The sequence below is a fragment of the Antrostomus carolinensis genome, unplaced genomic scaffold (assembly GCF_000700745.2).
Source record: "Antrostomus carolinensis isolate BGI_N321 unplaced genomic scaffold, ASM70074v2 scaffold25738, whole genome shotgun sequence".
NCBI lineage: Eukaryota > Metazoa > Chordata > Aves > Caprimulgiformes > Caprimulgidae > Antrostomus > Antrostomus carolinensis.
Window position 1 is genome coordinate 2,909 of NW_010335409.1, and position 26,435 is coordinate 29,343.

Consider the following 26,435-nt stretch of genomic DNA (forward strand, 5'->3'; position numbering starts at 1 on the left):
GAAACAGGAGCCAAAATGACATCCCGATTTGGAAAGACCTACAGCCGGAAAGGGGGAAACGGCAGTTCCAAGTTTGACGAAGTATTCTCCAACAAACGGACCACCCTTAGTACAAAATGGGGAGAAACCACCTTCATGGCCAAATTAGGACAGAAGAGGCCCAGTGTCAAACCAGATATTTCCGAAGTTCCTAAAAAACCCAAAGTTGAAGATGAGGTAACAGAGGATCCATTTGGATTTGACAGTGATGAAGAATCTCTTCCTGTGTCTTCAAAAAATGTGTCACAGGCTAAAAGCTCCTCTCAGCTGGAACCTGGTGAAACTGCTCAGTCTGAGGACTTCACTCCTCTACTTGAAGCTAACAGCAGAATTAGTCAGCCAGACAGTGGAGAAAACGTTGCATCCAGCAAGTGCATGTCTTTTGACAATACTGTTCCTCTCTTAAAAGAAAAGAGCACAAGCAAAAATGTGGAAGATGGAGAATGCAAAGGCAGCAGTGCTAAACTCGTAACTGCAGGTACGTTTACTCAGTTGTACAGATGGTTCTGTTATGCTCTGATTTTTCCTAACCTACATTTAGATTTCTTGTTTTCAGGGGTTAATTAAATGTTCTAATAAAACTGTGGGGCAATTAATTCTTAATTATAAGGAATTGTAAAGGATACGCTATTTAACTAAAAAGCCAGGAAGCATTCTGAATTTTATACATTGCTCTGAGATCCTTGGCACTCTAGTCCTTATGTCTGCAAGTTGAGAGTCAGTACTTTAGATTCAATGTAGTATGTTAGTCCACCTTGAGTAGTATGGAATAATACCTTCATTTTCTAAAACTTGTTCTGAGCTCAGTGCATTTGTGTTTTTTAACATAGTATTTTGAAGAGTGATGAGCTGGTGATAACTGAATGCTGAGTGCTTTATTCTTAAGTTGCTGGCTTTAATTTAGTGCGGGTACATGGTTACCACCGTGCAGGTGCAGATACAGCCTACAGCTTGCTTTGTTATTTGGATGGAAAAAGTAGTTTTCCAAACGTAAGTTGCACAAAGGTATATATGTATTTTTTTAATTAGCACATCTTTATCAATGTGTACGTAAAAACTTTGGACCTATGGAACAGAATTCTGTCAGACTTCTTTTAGGGGCTGTTTTCAGGCTCTGAAGTGTTTGTAAGATATCTGAATACTTTTGAGAGGGAGTTCGCAAACCCCATGGAGCTTAACATCAGTGCAGTTTTGTTCAAGTCATTCTTAGACAAGATCAGATGTTATTATATCTCACTGGAAGTTTTTGTATCATCATGGGCTGGTTAAACTGCAGCTTCTAAAATTGGGCAGAAGATCACATTAGATGAACCTCGATGAAGATGACACCTACTGACTTGCTCTGGGTTATCATAGCCAACTTTAACGAGAAGAACTTGGTAAACTTTCAATTCTCAGATATAGTGGACTTAACTCTAGGGTCAGGAGTTTGAGTGGACTTCTCCAGTTGTAATACAGTGGACAAGAAGATACTGAATAGTGGAGGATACACATAGCTCAGTTATGCCCAAGATAATTTTCTTAGCGATATAATACAAGAAACACCAAGAAATGTTGATTTGAACCGTAGTTTGACAGACACATTGGTGGGACGTGATTCTTACTCTTCTTTTTGCTGCTGAAATACTTCTCGTTTTCATATGTTTTTCTGCAGTTTATTTATCTGTATGTATGATCTACCTTCTGGAAATACAATTTATGTTTTGCTAAGTTTGAATTTAGTTTTCTTAAGAGATTGACTAGATTCATCCCTCAGTTATTTACAAGGAGAAGAAATAGTAATGTGTTTCATTGGTTGCTAATGAGAGATTGTAGCAGAGCAAGTCTTACAGTGCAGTGGTTTCCATGTAGAAAAGCTTTGTTAGAATGGTATTTTTCAGGTTGGAAAAGATGTGAGAGCTGTGGGGAGAAAATGTGATGGAGCTCTAAAAGTTCATAGTGCATGAAAGACCAAAAGAAACAGACTTCAGCAGTTTCATTGGTGCTTCTGCATAATAAAATGCAGTATTTAGTGCAGAAAAACTTTTAAATTTGATGTCTATTTAAATTCTAGAACTCCGTGTTAGACAATACTATATATACCATAAGTATATACAGCTCTAAAAGGAAGGAAGCTGGTGAATGTTGGTGGATAAGTCCATCAGTGGCTGTTGAGTGTGGTGGTGTTCTGAATGCAGAGGAGGTTACTTAAGCAACAGTTTACTGAAGGAGTTTTGTTCTTGTGTGCTTTCCTGAAGTATTTGTTACTGACTACAGTTCATCCAGAAGTAGTGAAGGGCAAGGTGGATCTTGACCTGATGTTGCTGTTCTTTCAGAATCTATTACATTCTGCTTACACTGAGTCAAATGAAGGCTAAAACCTATTTCATAACTTCAGAAATTAAATTCAGCTGGGAATGAATCTTTGCAAAACATCCTAGGAGGGTCTTTAAATAAGGGTAAGGAAACCAAGACTGTAGTTTTGGTGATGGTGTTTGTTTTGGATGGTTAGTGTAAATGAAACTTGGATGGTTTAAGCAGCTATTATGCTTGTGTGTAGGCTGATCCAAAATAAATAAATAAATAAAGATTGTCTCTGAGTACGTCATTCAGAACATTGAGCAATTGGAGATAGTGGTATAGTTAGCCAGTCTGAATGTAGGTACTTCAAAGGCTTCTTTGTTATATTGACTGTTAAGTAAAGTTTGATGATATGAGGCTATCTTTCAGAACTGGGGAGAATTAATTTTATTGATTTTAGGGGTGGGGGTGTGAGGGAAGAGGGAACCTGGGGGAGAAAAACTGCACAACAAAACCAAGGTTGTTTCTCCTTGTGTGGTCTTCCTCCTTGTGTGGTCTTCTAAGGTATAGTGTATATACTTCTGCTTATATGTCCTCACCATCCCCATAGTAGTTTTCACCTTCCTGGTGACTCTTGAACTCCACGAGGTTCAACCAGATTTGTTCAAACGGCTTGTAGATCCTTGAGACAACAAGCTCTACTACTACTGAAGAGGAAAGAAAGAAAAAAACCAAACCCACACCAAACAATGTTAATATTCCCATTGTGAGAGACACTGCAGTCTGAGCTCAGCCTGAACCCACATACAACTGTGTATCTTTAGGTATAGGAAACTGGGCTCTATTGGTACTGATGTTCATGAAATGGCTTGTTAACTTGTTTTAAGTGCAGTTTGCTAGTCCTTGTCCTGGTACTGAGTAGACAGTGTGTGAATTGAAGTCTCAGGACTTCCTGATAGTGGGTACCATCATTGTGTCTTAATTCTTACCCTAGAATAAGGTGAAAACTGATTTAACATGGCTATGGGCAAGCTGAGGGCTACAGTTTAGTCTGCTAGTTCTGCTCCAAATGTATTATCCTGCCTCAATGTCCATTTCTTTGGACATTAAAATTAAGATGATGCAATGTCAGTTAATTTTAACTAATATTTGGTGGTAAAAAGCAGGCCAATTTTTGTGTTGTTTTAATAGTTGTGCAACTGTGTAACACAGCTGAGGATCTGTATCTTTTACTTAAAATGATATGACGGACTGGGTTTTTAAAATTTGTTTGTTTTGTATGGTTTTTTTTTTAAATAGCCTTCAGCTAGTGCTTGTAACAATCTCATTTTAAAGGCTTTGAGAAGCTCTTAATGTGTAAAGCTTCTCAAAATCTTACCCTAATGTTGCTTAATCAAGACTTAATACTGTCAGAAGAATGTTCATGAGTAATCCTTTATGTAACAGGTAGTTTACAGATAGTAAGAGTTTAGGTAAATTGGAAACAGCAAAAGGGTATTCAGTATTAACAGTTACTGTTGGGTCACTTTTGTTAAGGTAGGAGGACTTGGTAGCTAGAAATTAAGTAATCTCATTGGAAAGATCTTATACTGGTAATTCATATCGAACAAAAATGCAGCAACTTAGAAGGTGAGAGAGTCTTACAGCAGGATAAGGAGAAAACCCATTGAGCGATACTTACTTGGATTTCTGAAACACCTTGAAGGATTTTTGTTTATTTGGTTTTTAAACTTAAGCTTATTCTGTGTGACACAAACCCAAATAGTATTTCACACTAAATTCACCTGCACATAAGCTTTAATAGAGAAAAACCAAACTTAGGGCCTTGCAGACCAAACTGAGTTGCTAGTTTTAAAAGAAAATCTAACAACTTTGTTCTTAGAATATTTATGTTAGCTTGTGTGTTAAAATCAATGAACTATGTTTTTTCAGTTGAAAATTTAAGTCAAAGCTTGATGAATTTTAAATGATGGTATGGCATTTCGTAATTATATTAGTATGAGTGCATTTCAGATTGGGTAACTGCTTTCCCTCCTCCAGCTGTTTCAGTTTAGGGAAATGCTGCTTCTGGCATTCTTGTGTGTGAGTTTGTGTTTTGACTCTGGATGTTGCGATCACCTGCTGTCTTTTGCTTGTGTACCATTGTGCTGAGCTATGTAACTCAAGCCTTTGGAGGGTCCTGTCCAAGATGTTGATGCTGTTTGTCGGGGAAGGCACTTGGGTTGAGAGATCTCTCAAGTGGTGGATGTGTCTCTCATCTTTGCACACCTCATTCCTGTTTGTGGACTACAAAATAATATTACTTTTTTATATTAAGTTAAAATAGTAGGTATTTAATGGTGCTTTTAGTATTTGAGTTGTGCATGGATCCGTTTAAAACAAATCAGGTTAAGTCTGATTTGTTTTAAAGCGTATTAATTTGTTTCTTGAAAATACATCTTGCTTGCTGTGGAGAAATAGAAAATAGGATAGCTTGAAATGTCTTTTCGGAATAGAGCAGTGTGGCAATAGCATCCCTTTCTGCTGTGTGGTGATGCTAAGTACAGATTTTGTGGTTATTGTCTCGGCAGTGCCCTTTGAGGCTTTTTAAGATTAAAAGGACAAATTATTGCATGTAAAGTATTTGTGATACTTGCATTTTTTTTCCTAACACTTTGAGTGGTTATGAAAATGGCTGTTCTGCATCTTGTAATTTGTTACTATGTACTGATATTCAAATAAGTCTTTGTTCTGGAAGTAGTTTTGCTCTTGGTGCTGTAAAGAAGCATTTGCCTGTCATCTGCTATTCAGTTCTTTTGTGTTTCTAGGTAGTTCTTAGTGCTGTTGTTTTTCACTTGGGAGTCACGGCACATATCAGTAGCAAATGAAAATGGCAAATGCAATCCTTAATAACTTTTGCTTATGCAGTGCAAGAGTGAAGGGATACAACTGTGCTTGACTACTTCATGACCCAGTATGCAGAATCTAGTTGCATTTAGTTGTTTGAAATGCATACTGAGTGAGTAGAGTAATTTGCAGAAAATGGTTGCCCTGAAAAGAACATAATTCAAGTCAACAGATCTGTTCCCCACAGACTATCCTGATAGTACCTTAGCAAATGTGTCTGCAAAGCCTCTGTCCTGATTGTGTGGGTGGGGGAGCCCTATCTTTGGAGTTAAGCTCCAACTTCTTAAATGCAAGTTTGTTGCATAATTACATTGGACAACATTTGCCAGGGTCTTCCTTTCACATTATTTTAGAGCTTCTATTTTGTGTTTAATGTTTACACAGACATTTAAGGTAATAGTTAAGTCTCAGTAGTCTTATCTGTCTTCCTCTGCAGAGTTCTTGAATCAAATTGTATTTAATTCTTGAGGAAAAGTTTCAGTTCAGTCATTTTTTTTGTCCAAAAATGGGGCAGAAAGTTGGGTGAAACTGAATGAGGTCTGAGCATTTGCCTGTCTTAGGAGACAGCTGGCAGCAACCGTGATTAAAGAGAACTGCAGCTGTGCTCTGGCTGGCTCAAAGCATTAAGAAGCTGATAGCAGGGAAAGGGAAAGGTCGGCCAGAAAATATGTATGCTTGTAGCATTTCAGTGTTACAAAGTTTGTTTAGATGGCAGTAGTTATGCTGAGTATATAGATAGCTGGGGTTTATCCACAAGTCCTCTCTTCTTCAATTGTTTTTATTATGTTTCCCCCTTTTTAAGATAGCCCTTCTCCCCTTACAAGCAGAATTTTCTTGCTGTGCTAGTAGCCCAAGTTCTAGTGGCAAACTAGCGTGACAATTTTTCTCAATTTTTTTTGATTTGGTATTACTCTGATACTTTGAAGATTTGGTGTTGGTTGTTTTCTTGGATGTTTTTCAAAAGCCTGAAAATGACTTAAATTCTGTTTAAATTTCAGTATTTATACGGGTTTTCTGAAGTAGCAATACAGGAAAAAAACCCCAGTATTTAGGAAGGAGTCTTCTGATCTGTGCAACATATTTTTCCTAATGACAGGGAAATACATACTACATATGACCCTGTACAGAGCATGATAAACTTTTTTCCCCTTCAGTCTGTAACTCCCCTTTCTCACACAACAGTGAGATTCTCAATACCTTTTTTTGGAATCCATACTTTAAAAATAATTCTTTCTCTATGGACTTGTAACGTGAAAAGTTAGTTTTTAAAAGATCAAACTTTTGACTGCTTCTTAAGTTCTTTCATGTTTAAAAAGTTGAACTAACTTTGCATTCAAAACAGTTGGTCAGTGCTTGTAGAAGGAAAAAACCCTGTTAACGTGCATACCTCTTAAGTGGACCAAAGCATGCAGAAAACAGTTGGTAAGGAAGCCATTTCAGATCTTATTAACTGTACGGAAAATGTTTTTCAAGTTCAAACTTACCTCGTATTTTCTTTTAAGAAGCTGCCACTGTATTCAGTAGAGTGTCAGTGTATTTATGAGTAGTGTCTGAATTCAGACTGACTGAGCCTAAGGACACGTTTGTTTTGACAGTTATTAGTGCTGCTATGTTATAATACGCTTTAATATCTTTTTCGTAAGGGCTCACACTACAAAAGTCGGTGAAAGCAAGCTTTTTTGACATGTGCCAGCCCCCTGTGTTGCCCATGACACTGTTTTCCCTGCAAGGGGGAAGTAGCTGGCTACCCAGATCAGTTTTCTCCTGCTGCTCTGAGCAAAAGATGCCCTTCTGAGCTACCAGTGAGGAAGAATGTGTCTGTTTCACTGGACTTTGCATCAAAGGTGAACACATGATACAACTAGTTCAGGCTCTGACAGCTCTGAGTGTAGCAGCTCTTCTGACAATTGAATTTGATGTTGCACAATTTTCCTTTTCTTCAGGACCATTTTATTTTTCGATTTCTGACCGAGTAGTCTTGCTTGTGGGATTGTAGAGTTCTGCAAAGTTTAATTCTTTGCTGGAAGATGAAAAATCGTTTTCTTTCTGTAGGAAGAGGTTTTAGCATTGTTTACTAAAACTGCAATTTGACCGTATTTTGAGAGAGTTGTGTACTTTGTGTGCGAGTTGGGTGTGGGCATTGATAACGTGCTGCATGGTATGTTAACTTTTACATAATGTCAGTGTCTGTAGAGTCACATTGTAATTTATATTATGAATGCAGATAGATACAGATGTGAAGCAATGTTTAAAAAAGTCACATTGGTGTTGTAAGTATATACTCACCAGAAGAAAAACAGACTTTAAGTTTTCAGAATGTTGTAGAAGAGTTTTAAGCAAGATTAGAAAGAAGAATGAAGGAGGAATTATAGTTATTCCAGCTGTGAAAGACAAACTGTAAGACTATAGGTGCAACTTGGACAAAAATACTTAAATGGGAAGACAAAGAGGGTTGAAGTGCCAGGGAAGTTCTAGGGCTTTAATTTGATAGAAATTGAGAGGCTGGATATAGCTGACGACAAGCAACCTAGGTTAATTTTTAGCAATATTTTAATTGGAGGGGAAATACCTTTAGTAATGAAGGATTAAATAAGTAATTTTGGGATTTGGTGGTTTTTCCCCCGAGATGTCTACTGGGAAGGCAGTTGTGTTGGACACAGCACTATGCGTGGTTTGGCCAGGTATGTTTGTCTAGACTGGTACGAAGGTGATACTGAGACATGCAGGGACTTAAGGTACAGTGACAGATCAGTCAGTGATCAGGCAGAATATCTGATGATTGCTAGCTGAAGAAGTAGAAGAGGGGAAAAGCAATTAGATTGTTACTTTAAAAAATATTATTTTCCCATACCATTGAAAATTGTGCCTGAGATAAAGGCATAAAAAGCTAAAGCTTATCTCTGAATATTTTCTGCGCAAGAGGGAAGGTGATCATGTCAGCCTGCACCCCGTGAAAGGCTTCACTCCCGTTGAAATACAAGGATTTTTTTATTTTTCTTTTAAAGCTGTACACTGGCTGACATGAGGTATTGCTTTTGCACCGGTGTAAGGCAACCTTTCAGAATAGCTGCTGGTAGCATGTTTTCCCAGTGGGAAAAAAAGACTATGAGGAATTACTTCTTATGACTGAAGCATGGATCCAAGGTGAGAAGCAATGATGTGGTGGTCAGGGTTCAGTCTTTCACAGGGTGGAGCCGCAGCATGGTGGGGAGTTGTGCCAACAGCAGCAGAACAGTTCATGTTCTGAAAATGTGAAAATCTGTTAGGTTCATGGAATTGAAATAATGGTTTATTAGAGATGCTGAACACTGCTGCTGAACTGAAAAGCTGAATCTAGGCAATTTGAGAAAAGAAAAAGTATCTTCTGTCTTGCAAGCTATATATTTAGAAGAATAGCTACTCTAACTGAAATGATGTAATGTGATTGAGAACTTGCTTTGTACATAGTCTTAAAAAATAGCAAATTCAAACTTTTCATATAAATTGCCTTAGAATTTTGATATTCAGGGTGCTGGAAAATAAACAAGAAACACAAACTATTCTTAAGGAAAGTAGTTCTGTGATGGTAGTAAATCCCATCACTTTAGGGTTTTCTGTTGAATTCTTCTGCAAAAGAAAATGCCACTTAAAACATCTGCAAAGAGGCAAACAAGCTGTGTACAAACTTGTTGGGAACCCATTTTGATTCATAGGGAGCAAAGAAACAGAATTACTTAAGAATTTGTAATCATAGCTATGGATATGGTGGTTCAATCATTTTAGCTGTTTTAGTGATTGTCAACCATGGAACTGGTCTTGAGAGTCTAATCTTCTGGGGCTCTTATGCTTCTTATCTTCTGTTTATGCCTTCTAACAGGCACTGCTTTTTGAGATCTTATGGGCATCAATGGATAATGATGGATCTAAGTAAATTTTGCCCATTTCTTAGAATTGTGTATTTTATATCTATAAAGTTTTTTCCATGTTTCCCAGATGTTCAATTGTAGGCAGAAAATGGATCAAAGGAGTTTAGTCTGTAACCTTTTCTCCTTACCAACCAAAACATTTCATTTCCAATGGAGAGCAGAAGAGAGAAACTGTATTCGTTTTCTTATTTGGAGGAAAGCATCACTTCTCTGTAGTTGCTGGTTTTCTGTACAAACCAGAGAAGATACTGTGTGCATGTCGCATTTGGGCTCTCTTCCCAGAAATGAGGAATGTTATACAAGCACCTGGTAAAGATTCGTCTTTTCCTTTGGCTTGGTCAGCTTCAAGTTTTAGAATGAAGTGATGTAGCTTTATGCTTGGGAACATTGGTGATGGTGTAACAGAGCTGTAATAAATGTTCAGGAGTGTTCAGGAACCATGGGCAGAGCTGTAGCTTGTAAGGAGCTTAACAAACCGTTTCCTACATCTTGTACCAGTGGTCTGTTCATGAGCTGTAGCCTGTTAATCTATGTGCCCTCAGTAGCTGGCAGGATATGAAGGCCCTGGTTACACTTGAGTGTTTTCTTACTGCTTTCTTTTCCTTGATGTTTCATTTTCTTGCTTTTACCTCTGTCTTGGTAGTCAGGTCTCTATTTGAAGAGAAATAAAGAGGAATATGAAATGGGTGTCACGCTACCTGCCTGCCCTTTTGAAGATTTCATTGCATCTGACTAATATTACCCATAAGTTCACAGTGAATTCTGTGAATTTGTATGTCTAATACTAAAAGAAACCTAGTTTAAGTTTGCAGATTTTTTTCTGTGCGTGATAATTCAATCATGCTCCTTTTGGTATTAAAATGAAGGCTCCTCCAGCTAGTTCCCACAGCGGTGAAGGTCTCATGGTACAAAAGCTATAGAAAGCAATATGGTTTTTGGTTGTAGCTTGGAAGGTACTTTGGTTAGCATTCGTCAAGAATTGCTAGAAAGGAGAGAAAATTATCCTGGGTTCAAGTTAGTAGGGCTAACATTTAATACTGGCAACTCTCCTGTGAATCAGTAGAAGAAATAAGCATTTATTTTGCATATGTGAGAATATTTTGACATTGTAGCACATTTTCTTAGCACAGCAAGGCTGATATTGGCTGTCCTTTTGTGCTCTTCAGTTTCCTAATAACATTTTAACTTATTAAGCAGTTCTGATCAGACTTTGAGTGGTAAGGAGTGATTTCAAAGATACAGTGCTATTTCAAGTGTTCTGGAAAATGGTGGAGGGAAAAACTGAGTTGAACTGATTAATCTGTTCCCTTACCTCCCTGTTGTGTGCATGCTGGTGAGGATAATGCAGTTATAACTAGGTCTCTAATCCATTTTAAAAGGCAGCAGCAAGCTGGCTGGCTAGCACACGTGGCTGTGCATGATGTGCAGTGTGTGCTGTCTCCTGCCCAGTCAAACAGGTTGGTGTTGAGGAGGCTGTGGGGGGTGATGGTTGAGTTGTGGGGCAACAAGCTTTGTTCTGTGAGCCCTGACTCTGTTCAGGACAGAAATTTACTTTAAGAGACCTTGTTCTCCCAGCCTGAGAGACTGCTCTGTGTGCACTTAAAAGTAGCAAATACGATACTGCAGCTCTGTCACTGAACTGTTAACGAAAGCATATAGTGTTTGACTTTAGGCAGTTGGTGTTAGACCAGTAATGATGATTTCAGTTTTATGTAGCTGAAAATGATGTTTTCAAACTTAGCGCCAAACAACCTAGTCTTGTAAATTAAATGGAAGTTAAATTGAAATGGGGGCTACGCTGGAGGGTACATTTGTTGATGACTGGTTTGGATTATGGTCTTTTTGGCCAAGAAGAGCATTTGGTTTCCTAACGGACTTTTTCCCTTGACTTTATTTTGGATTCTATGTTTGTATATGCTGTACCCTAAGGATCAGGTTATGAAATTGTCAACTCTTGCAGTTTCAGTAGTTGATTGTGAGAGTGTTATCTTTTCTCCAAACTTCAGTGTTTCTTCTTCAAGCAAGAAAGCTCTGTGAAACTTTTAATCTCCTGTGACAAATTACAAGAATTGTTTTTACAGGGGGAGACCTAATTAATGTTTACAAATATGTTAAGGGCAAATGTCATGAGGATGGAGCCAGGCTCTTCTCAGTGATGCCCAACGATAGGACAAGGAGCAATGGGTGTGAGCTGGAACACAGGAGGTTCCGCTTAAACTTGAGAAAAAACTACTTTACAGTGAGGGTTACAGAGCCCTGGAACAGGCTGCCCAGGGAGGTTGTGGAGTCTCCTTCTCTGGAGATATTCAAGACCCGCCTGGACGCCTTCCTGTGTAAAATTGTTTAGGTTCCTGCTCCGGCAGGGGATTGGACTAGATGATCTTTCGAGGTCCCTTCCAATCCCCAACATTCTGTAATTCTGTGATTCCCCTTTCTGCATTAACCTGCTCACTGCTTTTAGGCCCTGCCTGGAGCAGGGTTTGACCAAGTTTGAGTTAATGCAACAGTAAACACCGTTGTGGTGAACCTTGAGCAGGAAAGGATGATTTCTTGTAATGTGTACCCGGATGCTAAATGTGTAATGCTAGGTAATCAGTCAGTCATATCAATATAGTTTAATTACTGTAAATATGCTAGTATGCCATCAGGGATGATATGAGAAAATACCAGTTTGAACTGTCTAAAAGATTCTCAGAAGAATCTGTGAGGCTCTCCAGGCAAAAAGATAAGTAGCTCTAGTTTGACAAAGCAGAGCATCTCTGGCAAGGTGGATAACAAATCCCTGCCCACCCCCCCCGGCATTTACTTTCTTCTCCCTTCTCCTCAGGTACTTTCAGGTAGTTTCTAGTATTCTCTACCTGTACCTCTTTTCCAAATCACCTTTAGGACAACTATGTTAATTACTCCTTTAATTGTTTCACATAGTAGGCGTCTTTGCCTGGCCAGTCTGGACTCCGCTGGCCAGTTCGCAGAATCACAGAATGTCAGGGATTGGAAGGGACCTCGGAAGATCAGTTGCCGCTATAGGTCACGCAGCTGGGTTTGCCTGTTCCTTTTGATCTCTTGATGCCTATTTCTAGGTCCTGGAATCGTGCTCACTTGTTTCACAGAAAACTGCCTTGTATTTACGGGTGATGTTGGTCAGTGGCTGTCACAGCTCTATGATGCTTATACCAGTAATTTCCCCTTACATGTGCTTGCCTTTATCAGAGGTGAGAAAGAAGTAATAAATGTGTTCCACACCACTCCAAGCAGTGGGGAACATTCAAAGGTCAGGTTTAGAATTACTCATATGCATTTTTAAAACTTTTATGCATTTGTATCTATGTTTCTTTGCTGTTTTGTATACAATACAAAATGACTGGAATCACTTAGCCAATTGCGGAGATAAATAGCCAGATGGTCTCTTTATTGGTTCTTCTAGCCATTTCTTTTTCTTATTTCATCATCAACCCAGAAGTGAAGTTTTTTGAGAGATTCCTTAGAGTCTTCTTTTTATGTTCACTGCCTGCATGAGAAGGTAGCTTGAATTAGTACCAGAGGTTCTGCTCAACTGGTCAACTGGCTTTTGCTCTGGAAAAACTATAGGCCTTCACTTTTTTTGTTCTTTAAGACAATATAGAACTAAAGATTGAAGGTACGAAGTATGTTGGAAGTTTTCTTTCTATCTTCATTTAGTAACTTGCCTTTTTTTCTTTGTAACATTCAGTGTAAAACACTTACTTTATGGATGGCATACAATTACAAAAAGTGATTCTTTTCACTATGGCAGTTTCTGAAAGCCTTGCAATATTTTTAGACCTTTCACCATCTCAACAAGTCTGTAATTTTATGGTGTCTTTTATTATTACCGTGATCAAACTAGATGTTTTGTGAGTGAGGAGATATTCCTTCCTTTTCTCATATAGTACAATGAAGAAATAGTAATGCTTCTGAGGGCTATTTGGGAGCATGTTTTCAGGTAGACATTAGTTTCTTAAGAAGAAAAACCTTTTAAAATAAAGGTGAGATTTATTATAGGTACTTAATGAAACAATAAAATTGAAATCTGAGACATCTTAATGTCAAAATTGTCCAAGATGTCCAACTGAAAGATGTAAAAGTCTTTAAAAAAGTTTAGAGCTTAGAATCGCATTCTTCCTTTTGTACGTGATCTTAAAAATGAAAAGGCAAGAGATAGATAGTTCCTCTCTAGCTACTTGTGGTAGCCAGAAGGCATTTTCTGTTTTGTTGGATATATAGGGTAGCATTTGTTCCATCTAATGAGTGAGTGCTTATATTAAATATGTCTTTTTTAAAAATGTATGAACAGAATATTCTCTTTATATCCATCTAGTCTAAATTATATAAGTCTAGATGTGCATTTGTTTAATGTTTAAAAGTTTATTAGTGAAAAAGCAAAGGTCTATTACTGGAAAAGCAGTGGGATTTTGAGAATTCTGTTGCATGTTCAAACTATTACTTTATATAAATTTAATATCTTGGGTGTATCAACTTGAACTTTTGTCTCTAGTGGTCATCTGACAAAGCTGACTTGGAGAAGAATCATCATAATCACTTAAATGTAGCTTTGTGAAGTTTGGTCGTGTGCATCTCTGTGTGAAAACATCTCCGTGTGTTTGGTAGGAAAGAGTAAAAATTTCACTTTTTTTTTTTTTTTTTTTTTAAATTCATCAGCAGTACTTAAGACATCCCAATCATGCTAGTGACGTAAACTAGAGCATAAAATAAAGCAAGAGGTATGTATAAATGTGTGGGTGTTTTTTCATTAACGTTTAATTTAGACCTGCCAGTCATTTAGATTGGTTCTCCCGTACTCTGGTAATTAAGTTCTAGAGACTTAAACAGAAAACAAATCATGATTACTACAGAAGATTGTTATGGTTCTTAGGAATATTGTGCTAGTACCCTGAAGAAAAAAAAACAAAACAAAACAAAAATGACTCTCTGGTGGATTATATAGTTATATGCTATTGCTGATCTGAAATTACTTGGGAGGCCTATTCTGGTATTCGAACCCCAAAAGAGCCTAATTGCAGTTAAAATTGGGAGGAGAAATTACATTACTCTTTTGAACTACAGAATATCTATAATCATTCAAAATTAGTTCATTTTCTCTATATTTTCTCTCTGCTTTCTCTATCTGTAACCACAATTATATGTTACATGTTACCTACAATCATGCTGCTGTAATAGTTACAACAGATAATAGTAATTTTTAAAATCATGGTTATCAGAATTTCTGGTCTTTTACACCTTTGGGCAATTAGCAAGTGATTTGCAGTAGTTTCTGGTGTAGCAGCTTCAGTCTGACAGCTATTGACCCACTGATGAAATGAAAACAGTGGCTTGACAGAGTATCCTTTGAGGAAGTATTCCTATAAATGCCACTGCTTAGTTTTCCACTAATTCCATAATGCATTATGATTATCCACTTTTAAAGCCAAACTGTTGATCTGGTGTTTAGTAACCAGTTCACTGGTTACATTTTCCATCAGCTACTAAGACTTCTGAAGTACTGGGTAGTTTTAAAATGTTGGTGTCTTAATAGGTGCAAGATGAAGGAGGTTAACTGCCACTTATTTGCTGTTTAAGAGTGACTTTGCTGTATTGAAATACTAGCTGAGAGTGAAAAATGAGATGTAACATCTTGTTGATACTTGTTGAGTCTTTTCTGAGGCAACTCAAAATTCTGATTTGCTTATGCACATACTTAATGCATCGCTTACACAAAGTCAACAGAAGTCCTACTGTGGTATGGACAGAGCTGTTAATGATGAGTCTTTGGCTTTTAACATAATTTCTTGGAAGTGTAGTAAACCACCAATAAAGCTGTTTGACTGGGATAGAATGGATTTGTTATTTAGTAGTCAGCTGAACTGACTGGATAAAGTTATTTTACTCACGTTTACAGATAAAGAGAAACAAAGAGTTAAAGGCTGGAAGGACTAGATGTATGGTGCTACGGCCTCAGCCCAGTCTGATCAAATTTTACTAATACGCAGATGTACCAATGCCTTGAAGTACCTGTGTGATTTTGGTGGTGCTCCTAGAGGTGGAGACCGACATTGAGGAATTAATAGCTAGCTGAGTTTCCTCAGTATTGTACTTGGGACTGTTGGGAATGAGCATGAGAAGAGCAGGAAGGCTAGGTAAGTGTGAAATTGGAGATGAGAATAGGAGCCACTCTGGGAAGAAAAAAAAATATAATAACCTCAGTGCAACAAATACAAAAAATTGGAATGGAGAAAACAGATGTGAAGAAGGATTGTTCTTGTCATGATGCATCTTGCAACTGATGCTTCAGTTTGTCTAAATGAGGCTGCTGCAGTAAGAGAGTAGAAACTTCTGTTCCCTTAATAGGTCACAGACGACTGGATGGGACTGTGTTGCTTGCTCAGAGTCCTACAAATATTACGCTAATTTTAGCACGTTCTAAAATATTCTAGAACAATTTGTAGAATAGTTTTTCAGTGTATGTAACTACATCATCAAAATTAGTATCTTCGTTAAGAGTAAATTTTACTTACCTGTTTGGATTTATTATTACTTGGTGACATATCTAATGTGTTTTAGAAAAACATTTTAAAATAAAAGCAGCACTGTAGTTGATAAGTGTCATCAGGATCATCTTTCTTATAAAGATTTAATAGATGATGGCTTTAGCTCTTGGTTACTGACAGAGTAACTTCCTGGCAAGGGACTGAAAACATGAAGTGGTTTGAACTGCTAAAGACTGCTTCAGAACTGATGAATGAGCAAAGGATTCAGTGAGTATGTTTTAGACGAAGTGGTCTTAAGTGAAAGCCTTAAATATGCACTCCGTGAATATCTTTGCTTTTTACATCTTAAAAATCTGAAATTTTAAGAGAACATATGTGAAAGCATGTATTATAGGCTAGTCGTGATTTTTGTGACTTGCTGGTAGCAGTGTGTTTAAAAAACAAAAAAATCCCTAACCAACCAAAGCAACAACAAAAAACCAAACAAAAAACCCCACAAACAACTTTTTCAGAATAGTTGATTAACAGTTTTTTGGAGGCAGATTCCTTGGTAATTTTTTCCATTTTTTTTTTTATTTTTTTTTCATCAGTGCTACTCATATATATGAGATAGAGATATATATATATATATGTATATGTATATATATTTATGTCTTTTTGGCCTCTTCAGTCTGTTTTCCAGGCTTGATGTGTTCATCATATTTTCTTTTCTCATCTCAAAACAGATTCTTGAATTATTTGACTCTTGAGTTGTAAATGTGCATACACATGTGTGTATTCTGTTCCTTCCCTGGGAAGATGAGATTTTATTTGGTCTTGGTATGAAATGAGTCTCTTTAAAATCCCATATTTCCTTAGGATGGGAAAACTGTTCCCTTTCTGGATAGGCATACTGAAACTGCTTCCTGACAGTATTTCAGGAAGGCATATTTCAGATGTGCTTATTTTAAATGTTGCTTAGACTTTATTAATTCAAGTAGCTATGTGCTCAGATATGGAACAGTACTGGTGAGGCTGCAAAATACTGTATTTCAGTGAGAAAGTCTGAAAATGTTTTAATTGCTTGTTTTCACGCCCAAGTGTTACAGTAGTCTTCAGTTGCACAATAATATTAAGCATATGAGGGGGAAGGAACATATTGTACATTGTCAAACTTGCTCTTTGATTACAGAAAGATTAATTTTAGTTCAGCCTCTTGGATTATCACAAGCATGAGACTGAAATGGGAAGAAGATTGCTTGTATGATGTATTGATACTGAAAAAGACTAAACAAGATTCTGTCACCGAGATGGCTAGGACTGATGTTCTTTGGGCAATTTAGTTTTGCATTTCATGTATTCTGTGAAGAGCTTTTTTTATTTCTAACTGAGTATGTAAGCTTCTATGGCAGGCCTCAGATGGACTCCCAGAAAATATAGATGCGATTTGTGAGATCTTGTCCTGTCTCCCTGAGGAATTTCAGCTTGGATTAAATCAATTTCCTGCGAAACTTGACTTAGTAGTCATTTCCTTTCCTAGAATTTTCTGCTTGCACCTTAAAGTTCCTTCTTTTATAAACTATATGTGCAAAGATTCCATTTAGATGATGCCATTTAAATTTGAAAACAAATGAACAAAAGTCCCTGCAGCAGTACCAGTGCTCACTTTCCTCATCAGGAGGGTTGAAACCTTTTGGTCAGTGCTGTAAAACTTCTGTGCCACTTGGGTAAATGGTAGTTAGTGAAGTTTAATGCATTCAGGATGAGTGCTAAAGGATGCTAAAGCCTTCGTTTTACTGGTGAGTTTATAAAACATTTGCTACCTCACAAATTTGAACTTTATGGGTTGCATTCTGCCAGCGGAGCCTCTTTTATTATGGTGGCATTCTGTGCCTGTGTCTTCTAAGCACGTTATCTTCTAGCATGTTTTTTCTACTTGTCTCTGTCCCAGTTACTTCTCTTTCTCGAGTTTATCTCATCGTGTGCTACTCTTCTATGTGTCAGTCTTCTGCATTCCAGTCAGACTTCTTATCTTGCTTCTCCTGGCCCAGGCAGCCAGTACAGTGAGGGTTGATAGTAATGGTAGACACCTTGGTTCCTGTGTTTGGTTATATTGTCTCGCAGAAATTTCAAAGAAATCTTGTTTCCAGGAAATAACACACTAGTATTTCTGGGTATTTGTATGCATGTGAGGTGCAGCAACAGAGTATGGCAGATGCAGATGCAATCTTCTTGAAACTCTGGTACCACATCCACTGAGCTTTTGGTGGTGTTCAGGGGAACCAAAGTCAATGGTTTCCCTACCAGTTTCTAGGACAGCAGGTGGAAGACTTGGTACTGTCTTTTCTGGCATTAGGATTGTGTGGATGCTAGTCAGCTGGAAACAAATCTTACAAAAACTCATTCTTACAGTGGAATTTGTTCTCTTTGACAGCATGGCATGCAAGTGTGGCTATGGGTTGGAGAAGTTAAAGACTAACTTTGGACAGCAGCTCTTCTTCAGCTCTCTAGAAGTTCATTGTAAAAACCTACATTTCAGAAGTAATTTAATTTAAAATTGTGATGAGACTTGCATTTTGTGTATTTCTTCTGGAAGTCCGAATGCTTTCATTTGAAGCACTAAAATAAAATAACATTTGCTGAAGTTGTGTGCTGTTCTGTTCAGGATATATTGATCAAAACTTACGATGCAGTTTGTAACAGGGACTGTACATTTTTAGTACAGATATGCTGGTGGATTACTTTCACTGGTTTTAGTAGCTGTACAGTTACTGCAATAGGCAGTAAATTAGAGGATAATTTTCAGCAAATTTACTTAACTTCATCAGTAGGTTCTGTGGCCCATGCCGATTTTCATTTCTACTGTCATAATGCATCGCTGCTGTCTAGTTCTTAGACCAGGAATATCTGAAGCAGCAGCTGTAACCTTCCTGTGTATCCCCTTTCCTGACTAGAGTAGACTACTGTAATGCATCTTGTAGTATTAAAAATGAATATATGCAAACTTAGTGAATTCATGGATTCATACATGTTTTGTTTCCAATGATATTACCTGTTCTTTTCAAGTTGTATGCAAAAGCAAAAAGTACTTAAAGTTGGACATCCAATGCAAATATTGCAAAACTTTCATTTGAAACACTAGTGTAGTTGCAATAGCTTGATATAAACAAGGATTGTCAGGTGATATGTTTATATAAGAATAAAATACAACTCTTATAACCTATGTATAGGAGGGAATTGTTTTTCTTATAATTAGAAAATGCTTTATAATTGCTCTTTATATCAAATTATTCACTGTAAGTCACTTGTGTGAAACATTGAATGGTGATTGACTTCACCAAAAATTTCACTGCAGACCTCTTTTTTTATTATTATTTAGATAAATAGATAAATTTTTAGATAAGATTTATTAGATAAATAAGTTGTATTTAGGGTTTACTCTTTAGTTTTTTCATGATGCACATGTTTTCAAAGGGTCACTTATTTCAAGAAACTAGAAATGGTGACAAAATTTTATTACAGCAAAATTTTTTAAACTGAAAGACTTAAAGAGTGTATCAGCAGAAACTAGGATAAGGACCTCTTTAATGTTTTTTTGTCATTGAACACTGAACATTTGCTGTTATACTGTGACTTTTCAAAGTTGTCTGCAAGAGTGATTGTATTTTTTTTTTATAATACTTTCTAGTAATAAATTTATCTTTTCTTGTAGATAAAATACAGAATTTGAATGAAAATAATGAGAAGAACAGTCATTTAATCTATGAGAACACTGAAGACAGTAACAAAACCAATGCTGAAACTACAGACAGTTCTGGATACAACATTGAAGCTAAGGACTTGCCTGATTCTTGGGACTCCCACATCGGAAAAACAGCAGACTCTTCATCAGAAACATCTCAGACGAAGGGGCCATTAAGAACTCACTTGTATGAGTGGGAGGACGAAACTGAAGACACCAGAACTGGAGAGTATATATTAGATTTTGACAATGAACATCTCTCAGAGATGAAGAGCAAGGATGAGGAGTGTGATAAAGAAGATACTGAAAATCCAAAGGAAGCCATTAGTGAAGAACTTTTGCAAACTATTCCTAGGCCAAGCAACTGTAGGACATATTGTCGGTCCAACAAAGCGAAACCACAGGGGGCAACAAATTTTGACAAGCTGATGGATGGCACTAGTCAGTCTTTATCCAAAGCAAACAATGAGTCAAATAATGATGGTCTGAACCCAGCAAGAAAAGTTTCTTTAAGTAGTGGGACCAGTTTTAGGGGGACGGTTGGACGGACTAGAGACTACACTGTTCTGCATCCATCTTGCTTGTCAGTTTGTAACGTTACTATACAGGATACCATGGAACGGATTGATGAATTTACCACAGCAGCCCCTACTGACCTGGGAGAAGCTGGGCGCTTAAGAAAAAAAGCAGATATTGCTACTACAAAAACTACAACCCGATTTCGACCAAGCAATACCAAATCCAAAAAGGATGTCAAATTAGAGTTCTTTGGGTTTGATGATCAAGATGAGGGAGGGGGAGATGAAGGCGCCTCTAGAAGTTCTGGGAGTTCCAATTACAAAATTAAGTACTTTGGGTTCGATGACTTGAGTGAAAGTGAGGATGAAGATGAAGAGTGGCAGGTAGCGGAAAGGAAAGCTAACAAAAAGCGAAGTAGAACTGCACCTTCTTCTTCACTACAGTCAACCTCTGATGGCAATGAAAACTGTTCCCAGGATAACCAGCTTAATACTAATACAGGTAAGCAGAATTCTTCTGGAATACATGCTTAGCCTTTAAATGCTGTTCACCTTTGTTTTGTTCTTTTTGCAATATACCTAGGAGTGTGTTGAACAGTAGTACTAATGTGGAAATCTAAAAGTTAAATTTGCTTATTTCTGCTGTGGTCCTGTCTGGTGTTTCATAGCTTTCTTGAAGTATGCTTTCTATCCCTTGATCTCTTGCCAGAGGTAGAGCTTTTTTCTTTTTGAACAGAAGATGCTACCTTTTTGGTGTGTCGAGCCTACAAGTACCTCTGCCTGGAAGGCAGATACCTTCCTACAGGAGCTCCACATCAACTAGAGAATTACAGAGCTGAGTGAGGAAATTTAAGTAGCTCTTGGAGACATGGAATATCTTTCTCCCTTTTGTGCTTTTGGATGGGTTTGTAAACAGTTTGGATCTTTCTAAAGTTCTTATTTGAGGATGCATGGCTCAAAGCGGAGGGTGTGTAGGGGCCTATGGAGTGCCAGTCAGATGACTGGCTTTGGCTGCATCTCTGCATATTGATGTATTTCTGGTTTTGCTTTTGGTTTTCAGGTATCTCAATCTTCTGCATAGTTGGTGTGTGTGTGTGTGTATGTGTACACATACTTACACACACCTGAGTAAAACTGTTCAGGCAGAATTTGCTGAGCAAGTTCTGGCGTTTGAGTGCTTTTGAAAAATCAGGCTTGCTTGGTGGTTGGTTTGGTCTCACGTAACGACTTTGATCAAGGTTGAGGTGTGTTGGTGAAGAAGAAAAGAAATAACTTCAGTGAAATGTTTCTTTTAGCTCGCTCTTCTGGAAAAAGTCTAATGCCAAAGAATCATGCAAGTTGGAATAAGTTTTTCAAAACACTGCTGTTGTGCTAGAGAACTCTTTGATCCTCCATTTTGGAGCATGAAGCATGAGCATTTTTTATCCATTCACTGAAGTTGTTACATCTTTAAGACTTTGGCAAGATATATTTCATTGTGATGGGGAGAGGGGAGGACTCAAGTCTAGCCTTGCAAATGTTGAAGAAGCTGTTTTTTCCTACAAATAACTTCTGCTAATGTAATCCAGAAATAAAATTTCATAGGAAAAAAATGTTCACTTCTCTGTTCTAATTATAGCGGTCTCTAAACCCAGAATTGTCTGTAAGCCTTTTAATCAAAGGTAAATGTAACTGCTAGGGGTTTTTTTGTAAATTCTAAAAGGGCCAAATTGATACTGATATTATATGAGAAAATTGTGTTTTTGAACAAAAACAGCTTGATTTGTTTTCATAAAATTTAATTATGATGAGACGTTTGCCTTCCAGCCTCTTTGGAAAATGGGTTTAACTTACAGGACTGCTCATGAAATATTCCATCTGAGTCCCTTTCTCTGATGAGTCTTTGTTCAGCCATTTATTCCAAGGAAAAAAAAATCCCTTAGGCAGCTGAGATGCTGACCCATCAAATAATCCTTTCAGCTGCTGTTCTCTGGAGTCTCAAAATATCTACAGTTTGCATTCAGCACTACATTTGCCAAGGAGGCCATTAAACTCCGAGGTATCACAGGTTATTTCTCTGCAATGTTTTCCTAAGATATTCCCATGGCGCAGGTAGGTGTAAATTTGTGTTTTGTTAGTTTTTCTCCACTGCTCAGGTAAGAGCTACTTCTCAGTGCCTCTGCTGAGCCATGTTTCCCCTTTAATTTGCATCTCCTTTGCTCAGTTGAATCCTGTTTTGTGCTACTGTACCTAGGTGAGATTTGACTTGCATTTTTTTTTCTGAAAATTGAAAGAGTGATGTGAAGTTATTTCCTTAAGTTGCAGCACATTACCTAGTTAAGTCCTGTGGTACAGGTTATAAAGCTAGGGAGTCTAATGTTGCCCTAAAATCTGTAGGACTCCTTGATATATTTCATGCTGTTTTATCTCAGACCTTTGAAAATTTTGAGCATCACGATCACTCAGAACAGCCATAGTAAGGTCCTTAAATAAAGTAATGCAGAGAATTTGTCAAGGACTTCTGGACCTAATCCTGAAGTTTCAGTAAAATATGTGACACTGCTGTGAGGTATCATCTTTACATACTGAAAAAAAGTGACTTCCGCCTCCATGGAAAATGCTAGTCTTGAAGCCAAGCCTCAGAAAAATCTTTCAGAACATCTTGCACAATAAAAACGTGTCCTGAAGTTACAAGCAGTACCTGAGGCACTAAAGCTACCCGAGTTCTGAGTGTGCTGTTCTTTTTTTTTCTTTTTCTTTTTTTCTTTTTTTATTTTTTTTTCTTTTTTTTTCCCCACTAACGGCTAAATCCACAGTTAAAAATCCAGTGTTCCTGTTGCCAGATTGCCTCTCTGAATTTCAGGCCTGGAAATTCCCGAGACTGATTTTGACGTTCTGTGCATAAGGAATGTTATATGGCATAATTAGTTTTTCAAGAGACTTTCTGTTACAGCTTAGAAAATTTGCACCATGCTACTGATTTGGTTACTTACCATAGTCTAGGCCTATTCTTGTGAAAATTATTTTTCAGATCTAGTGAAGTCTCATTAGTACTTTTAGCCCCGGCGTTCTGGCAGGTCCAAAACCGTACCTATATCATTTCACTAGCCAGAGTACAGGACAGCTCTAGTAAAGAGCAGCTTTTAATACCAGAAGGAAATTACTTAATTACTTGATTGTATTAATCAATGGGGATTTGTATCAAAGAGAAGTCTGAACTAATGGCAAAGAGTGAGGCTTAACCAAAAACAACTTAAAGCTTCAGTTTTGAAGAGCAAACCTGTATCTTTGGGATGGTGTTATACTTCTGCAAATAACTGTGCTATCAGTTTGTTTCTGTCTTTTTCTAAAGGTTCTCCCATGGTTGTCGGTAGTTTGAGTGGTCACTAAAGTTTTGAATATATTTAACTTCTGAACTTGTAGTGTCAGGATGCCTTATTTTCCACCTCTTCAACTGGGACACCTAGGACTATGTTAGTGCTTCTTTTGCTACATTTCATTTTGTCCAATGACAATAAAATTATTACAAAAAGTGACAGGCATTTTAAAAACCAAACAGAAACCAAAAATACCCAAACCACAAAATGCCGACTAAAATTAAACATCTTCGTATCTTTATGTAGATTGACATAAAAAGGATAGAGCAGCTGCCCTGAAACCTTCTGCTAAAGGAAGGTATGAAGATCTATTCTCTCTTAACATACTTATTATTATTTGGTTCATCTCCTTCTTCCCTATAGATCTTATAAGCAGTATAGTAGTGATGAACTACAGTGTTCTTGATTTTAAATTGTAGTAGCAATTATCTTGTTACTGGAGTGTAAGTATCACAGCTTAGCTTTTTGCTTTGTAAATCAGTTCTGCTGTACAACTAAAACTTTGTGTCATGCATTCATTTTCCTTTCAGTGATCAAGATGAGATTCCTATAATCTCTTTGGATAATAAAATAGCTTTTGTATATCAGCACCTAGCACTCGGTTCATTTCTGGTGAGGAAACTTGCCATATTTTTTTTTTTTTTCCTTCCTTTGCATCTCCTCAAAAACTGAATCATCTTAAAGGGATAAATATTTTTAGCCAGTTAAGAGTGTATCAAAGTCCCCAAAGGCAGAGTCCTGTGTGGACTTCAAAATCTTCTGCAGAATTACCCTTGGGCATTAAAAAAACCCTGAGTTGTTGTTTTCCAGGAAATTTACTGTGGTGTTGCCTTCTAGTTGGTCTTTGAAAGTCTTTCCAATTTTAGCCGAGACAGGCAAATTATCTCAAAGATTATAAATGCCTTGAAAATGACTGGATAGAGGAGAAAAGGCCTTACCTGCTCCCATATTGAGAAAAAGGTCAATATGATCATATTTTCTTGGGTCGGAGGAGGAACATCCATGCGAGAGAGCAAGTGGAAGACAAGCTTCATTAGTGTCACTGCTTACCAAACTACTTGTGTCTTTTCCTGTCTCAGTTTATGTTATCAAAAGATTTCTTCCCCACACCCTATTTAGTTTGGATCTGAAAATCTGGTAAGATATGTATGCAGAGTGCTTTTAGGATGCCTAAAGGGCTTCCAAGAGCATTGTCAAATAATTCCAGATAATCTTAGGAAATTAATCATAAAAATGTCTGATATGCTAGCAACATCAAAAAATGCAAAATCCTACTATTATAAGTAGGAATTTAAATGTTATTATCAAGAAGTTTCTTTGAATTTAAAATTAGCTAATTTAAATGAGAGAGCTCAAGATCACATAGGAGTAGAATTCAAAAAGAAACTTAGATGATGTTAAAATTGTAGCTTAGCTATTATAGACCGCTATTAATCGTTATTAACCACAATATAAGCTCTAAGTCTCAGTGCAAGGCACAAATTATTCTGTTGATTTGGTGGGTGAAAACACATCTTCTATTCCTAGAGTGACTTGCATGTTTGTAATTACTGTAGTCAAGTGAGTTACTTTTTACCTTTTAATCTACAATAGAAGGGTCCCGTTCTGCTGGTTTGACTTTCTTTGGGTATTGCGTTCAGGGCCTGCCTTCTTCAAATGTATTTCAGGATTTTTAAGGATGTGTAGCAAAGTAATTTTACCTTTAGTTGGCAAGTTCCAGCAAAGGACTAAATTGACTTTTATATAGATTCGGAAGTAGTTTTGCTTTATTTAAGTTAATGAGAATTAGTCTACAATATTTTTCCTCTGTCAGGCTAATTTTATCAAAACATGTAAAGCTGGTTATTTTCAGAGGGGTGGTTGCTGTTGTGTCTTGTGCCGACGTGCAACTAAACTGAAAACTAGCAGACTGGGATGTGAGAGGCTGGTGCTGGTAGGTGCCTTGCAGTGGGCATCCTACCTGCCCTGCTGCTGCCAAGCCCATTGAAATTTACTTCATTTTAAGAAACTTTTGAGTCTTATTTTAAAAATACTTATGTCCTATAGACTAGGTAAGTTAGGTGTCCTGGCAAATGCTGTTAGGAATTCTCTTGCCTAACTTGCTTTTGATTGCCTCCTTATTTAAGTGCTTGGCTAGTCCTGTTTACTGGATGTGAGCACACTTGGGATTAGAGTAACCAATTCAACTTGCTTGTATTTTTGCAATGCAATTTTCAAATAGTGGCAGCTTCTCTGGAATAGATCAGTTTTCTAAACTGTTTATTAGATGAAAGAGCTTCTCTGTGCCTGTCTTTTATTTCCATCTTGAAATTTATGGTCACTTCTGGTTTGTGCCAAATAAAAGAACACAAGCTGATCTCCAAGGGCTAATGTTTCAAATACAACACAAGTTTAAAGGAGGAGGGAATAGGGGGCTCAGGGGCTGGGAAGAGGACAAGGATTTAATTAGATCAGTGAATTGAAGATTTACAGTCCAAAACTGAGTGCTAGAACTACTGTTAAGGCAAGTATGGAATGCATTCATTGAAAGGCCATTTCTGCAGTTCCTTCTAGCTGACTCCTTTCTGAGCTGATGACCATTTTTTTTTTTTTTTTTTAATACTGTTTGTAGCATAATAAGCAAATATAAACAGACTGCCTTCATGAGAAGCGAAGTAGGATCAGTTCTTCAGTTCTCTGATTTTAGTGGGAAGTATTCTTGTTCTAAATATCTTAAGCTTTTGAAGAACTGCATCTGCTGTTTATTTCATCCACTTCTCAGATTGCAGCTCTAAGTCATAAGTAAGCACGTATAAAAGGTAACCTGGGATTTACAGGCATATGAAATGGGAAATAATTATTTGAAGCTTACAACAATGGGCAAGGGGTGCTATAATAGTTGTGACCGTATACCTTGTAACCTGTCTTTTATGTATTATGACAGCCCAGTCAGTAAACCTGAGCTCCATCCAGAACTGTGTTTGACTTCAAAGCTGATTTTTCAGATGAAGATTGTTTGTTTGTATAATTTCAGAAGCTATACATTTGGAAATGTCAGATGCAAGAAACGCTCTAACAGTTCAACAGCTTTCAGTATGGTTGTTTCATGTCTGTATTTACCTTTTACAGATCTTCTGGAGTTTTCAGAGGATGCATCTGGTGTGCCTGAAGGCAATAAGAAATCCACAAATAAACAAGGTGATAAATCTAAGGAAAACACCAGGAAGATTTTTAGTGGGCCAAAGCGG

The 26,435-nt window shown here is 37.4% G+C and overlaps 1 protein-coding gene across 1 annotated transcript; it reads left to right on the top strand.

The window, feature by feature from the left end:
* LOC104530066 (wings apart-like protein homolog) lies at positions 1-26,435 on the top strand (the record flags this gene model as incomplete). The annotated part of the gene is made up of 3 exons (XM_010174544.2): positions 1-517; positions 19,305-20,354; positions 26,317-26,435. Coding segments are annotated over exons 1-3 (1,671 nt in total), but the record flags the coding sequence as incomplete, so codon positions are not given.